The 4,209-nt window shown below is 38.0% G+C and overlaps 1 protein-coding gene across 1 annotated transcript; it reads left to right on the plus strand.

The window, feature by feature from the left end:
- The first annotated feature begins 2,178 nt into the window (after positions 1 to 2,178).
- Positions 2,179 to 4,209, plus strand: LOC126799984 (protein ATAF2-like). Its single transcript, XM_050527286.1, has 3 exons — positions 2,179 to 2,428; positions 2,727 to 3,004; positions 3,401 to 4,209. Exons 1-3 carry the CDS (start codon positions 2,269 to 2,271, stop codon positions 3,935 to 3,937), a joined length of 975 nt encoding a protein of 324 aa, XP_050383243.1. The 5' UTR covers positions 2,179 to 2,268; the 3' UTR covers positions 3,938 to 4,209.

Raw genomic sequence — 4,209 nt, forward strand, 5'->3', positions numbered from 1 at the left:
CGTAAATCGTCCGGCCTCACTGGCCCGGCGGCTAGTTAGACCTCGATTGAAAACTTGAAACCTAATGCATCGGCACACACACTAGGGTACTTTAAATTTCATGATGATATTCACAAGCTACTTGAACTAACTCATCCTCTAAGGCGTTCTCTAATCGTAGGTTTAGAGACAAAATATGTTAAACAACGTGAAGTGTGGCCAGTGTATTAATTGTATTGATAATGTCTCAATTTAGTCAATTCACATGTGTTAGGTTTTAATTACAAAAGATCTCAGTACCATTAAGTATTATCTACCCACTTATAAATTTTTTTTTATTTATCATTTTTCAGATGTGAGATCTCGCATCTCCAACAAACTACCTCAACGATCGGAGATCAACTTAGACACTTAGCTAATCAACAAGATGAAGATGAACCTCACAGCTGGTGAAATGAAGGTGTATTGGAAAGCGAAAGAGGGACAAAGGGGGGACAAGAGGGGAGGGGACATATCACATATGTCGTTTAGATTAGGGCAAAGATGACGGCATGCAAACGTGAATGGATCGATAGAGAGAGGGACTCGGAAAATCGAGAGACTATGCTTTTTGGGTTTAATTTCACACGAGTGTGCCGCTGTTGGACAAGTTGCTTCGTTGAAAAGACACAGAGATTAGGATGACGATTCGATTCTTTACTGGAAAAATTCAATGTTCTTATTGGGGGCAAGAAGGCCAGCACAGCCATGACGAAATTTCCGATACGTCAGCCTTGACCGCCAAGCAATGATGACGTGGGCGTCAAGCTTCCCTTCTTGAATTGTTTGATCCTCTGCGGTCATGAAACTCGTACAGATCACTTGGTTCCTATGAATCCGAGAAGACTCTGGAGTGAAAAGACCAAGGAGCCCTCGTTTTGGATCAAAGGCTCCTCTCCTCCTATCATTCCGATGGTTTGGAGTTTGTACAAATATCCTTATTGCTTTTGAAGCATATTAACATTGATAATAGATGATGAGGCTTAAAGGTGAAAATGACTATAGGAGGTGTCCTTTGAGAAAGTGTACGGCCAAACAACCTTGGTCCCCACGTGTAGATTTCATAGTCTAGTTATAATCCTCAGCTCAAAATTAACAGTTTGTATAAGTGTTAGATGTGTAAAATTCAAGCATTTTGTTATAATTATAAGAGCTTGCTTGATATCAAAACTAGCGCCATTATAATTTAATCAATATAGTTTTTAGATTCAGCGACTTATTTAATCATAATTTATGAAATTTTCAAATGGTGATCAAAATATATATATTGGGGATGCCACATAATGACATAATGAAAAAATTCTATGAAATTAAGTTCGTTGTCGAAAAAAAGAAATTTTACGTTATTTTGCATGAATTTTTATATTTGGTAAATACATGTGGTAAAATGCACCGAGAAATTTTTCAATCTTTCCAGAAGACCACAAGGTAATATCTAATGACCCTCCTCATATGTTATATTTATTACACCAAAATTATAATTTTACATATTTTTATTATTGTGAAATGACATTCATGGGTATTAATGATTTTGAAGTAGGACTTTTAATTTAGAATTTAGAATTTAGAATTTAAAATATTAAAATATAGGGTGTATAGTTTAAAAAAAAATCTAAAATAATTTAAATATAATTTTTCTAATTAAATAATATATATTACATTATTATTTAAATAAAATATCACCTGACATTGTAAAAACTTCTCTCACAAATTGTGTCGACGCCGATGTCGATGAGCTGAAGCCTAACGTGGCTCATTCTCACTAGCCAGATACCGAAAGCAACACCTGGTGTCTCCACAGGTGATTAGCCGCTGACCGGAGGTGCGACCGTCGACTATCAACTTGGGCCAAAATTGAACAGAATAAACAAACATCCAAAGTAGATGACGGAAGCAATGACAAAACTGCAAAACCTCCAGTGGGCCCACATACACGTGGCACGAGCTGACTAGACTGGCTGCGCTTCAGGCCTTCACTCCTCCACTTTCCCTACGTTCTTTCCCCATCGCGTTTGTACGCGACTCGCTGGCGTCCACGTGTCTAAAACAAGGCCTTTTTTTTTTTAATTCAAAAAAAAAAAAAAAAAGGCCTTTCCTTGTGCCTCCCTTGGGTCTATATATAAACCCCTAGCTGCTCTCTTCTTCATAACCTCAGATATTTGAGAGCAAAGAATACACAACACAACTAGAACCAAGAAGAAGAAGAAAGAAGACACACAGGAGGAAGTGAAGTTCAAGATTGACCGGAGAATGAAGGCTGAGTTGGATTTACCGGCGGGGTTCAGGTTCCACCCGACTGATGAGGAGTTGGTGAATCACTACTTGATCAAGAAATGTGCTTCTCAGAACATTTCTGTTCCCATCATCAAAGAGATTGATCTTTACAAGTTTGATCCATGGCAGTTACCTGGTACGTGTTGGGTTTTTGATTCTCTGATTTCTGATTCAAGTTTTGGATTTGGGTCATTTGGATTTCATCTCAAAGTTTGTTCTTGAATGAGTTCTTGTGAGCCACTCATTTTCAGCTTGTAAAGAAAATTAAAAATCAGATCTTCTTTTTTCCTTGATTGGCTCCATTGATGAGTTTGAACAATTGAGGATTTGGGTCAGCTGGATTCAATCCTAAAATCTTGGATGACTAATTTTTATTTCATAATTATTAAAAAAGAAATCATTTTTTTCTGATTAAGTTTGATTTTGTGATGCAGAAATGGCGCTTTATGGTGAGAAAGAATGGTATTTCTTTTCACCAAGGGACAGAAAATATCCAAACGGTTCAAGGCCGAACCGGGCGGCCGGAACCGGGTACTGGAAGGCCACCGGAGCAGACAAGCACATTGGAAAGCCAAAGGCACTTGGGATTAAAAAGGCTCTTGTTTTCTATGCTGGGAAAGCTCCTAAAGGAATCAAGACCAATTGGATCATGCACGAGTATCGACTTGCAAATGTTGATAGGTCGGCTTCTAAGAAAAACCACAACTTGAGGGTACTTAATCCTAACCCTTCATTGGTCCCCTGTTTTTCGAGTTTTCGAGTTTTTGTTATACAAGCATTTAGAATTTAGATTACATATGTTATGTTGCCTGGAGTCTGCACTGGGAATCTGGATGCAATGGAGGGACAAGAGAACATTACCCTTAGCAAGCTTAGGATTTGGACATTGAACTAATCCAATGGTTTTGGTTGGTTTTGACTCTCAATAACTTTGACCTTTGTGTGAAAACCAGAGACAATTGTATATTGGTCCATGTCAATGTCATTGCTTTTTCCTTGGTGGCTAAGATTATGAGTTGGCAGACTTTTCAAACTTGCACAAGATTAGTCATTTGCATACTTTTCTATGACACATAATCTTACTGTGAATTTCATGATCATATTCCAGCTTGATGATTGGGTGCTATGCCGAATTTACAACAAGAAAGGTAGCATCGAGAAGTATAATACTGCTACCCCTACCGCGGAACGAAATAGATTCCCAACTTACTCGGAAATAATGGACCACGAGGAGAAGCCCGAATTGAAATACATACAGTTCAACATAGCTGCATCGCAAGTTCAACAAATGCCAAAAGCTAAGGTACCAGTCCCACAGCAAACAGAAATGTTGTCCGGAGATTATTCAGCATCGAGATTGCAGCATACGCAGCACACGATAGACTATTCTAGCAGCTCAGATCATGTATTCTCGCCGGAGGTCCAGAGTGAGTTCCAGTGGAGTAGTCCTGAATTCAGTGAATTGGACAATTCTATGAACATGAACTTCCTTGACAACAATGATCAGTTCAATTACATGGATGGCTTCTCATTGGCAGATATTGATGACCCATTTGGCAATCAAGCTCAAGCTCAAGCTCAAACACAACCTCTGTATCAAATGGACCAGCAGGATTTGTTCATGTACTTGCGAAATCAAATTTAAATAGTTTCAATCTTAGGACAAAAAATGAGAAAAAAAGGGTGACAGATGGGAGATCTGCAAGGAGATAATTAATTTGTTTGTCTAGTTGGTATTTCTTAGGTGATGGTTCTTTGGTTAATCTGGTCCTTGAAATCATTGAAATTTGTGACGTCTGCACAAACGTATGATCAGGCCCTTATTAGATTCTCAATGTTAAATATTGTAGAGAATGATTCCTTTATGAAATTTTTATATTCTTCCGGAATTATAATAGACAAAATTGTTTGATTTTT

The sequence above is a fragment of the Argentina anserina genome, chromosome 1 (assembly GCF_933775445.1).
Source record: "Argentina anserina chromosome 1, drPotAnse1.1, whole genome shotgun sequence".
Lineage (NCBI taxonomy): Eukaryota > Viridiplantae > Streptophyta > Magnoliopsida > Rosales > Rosaceae > Argentina > Argentina anserina.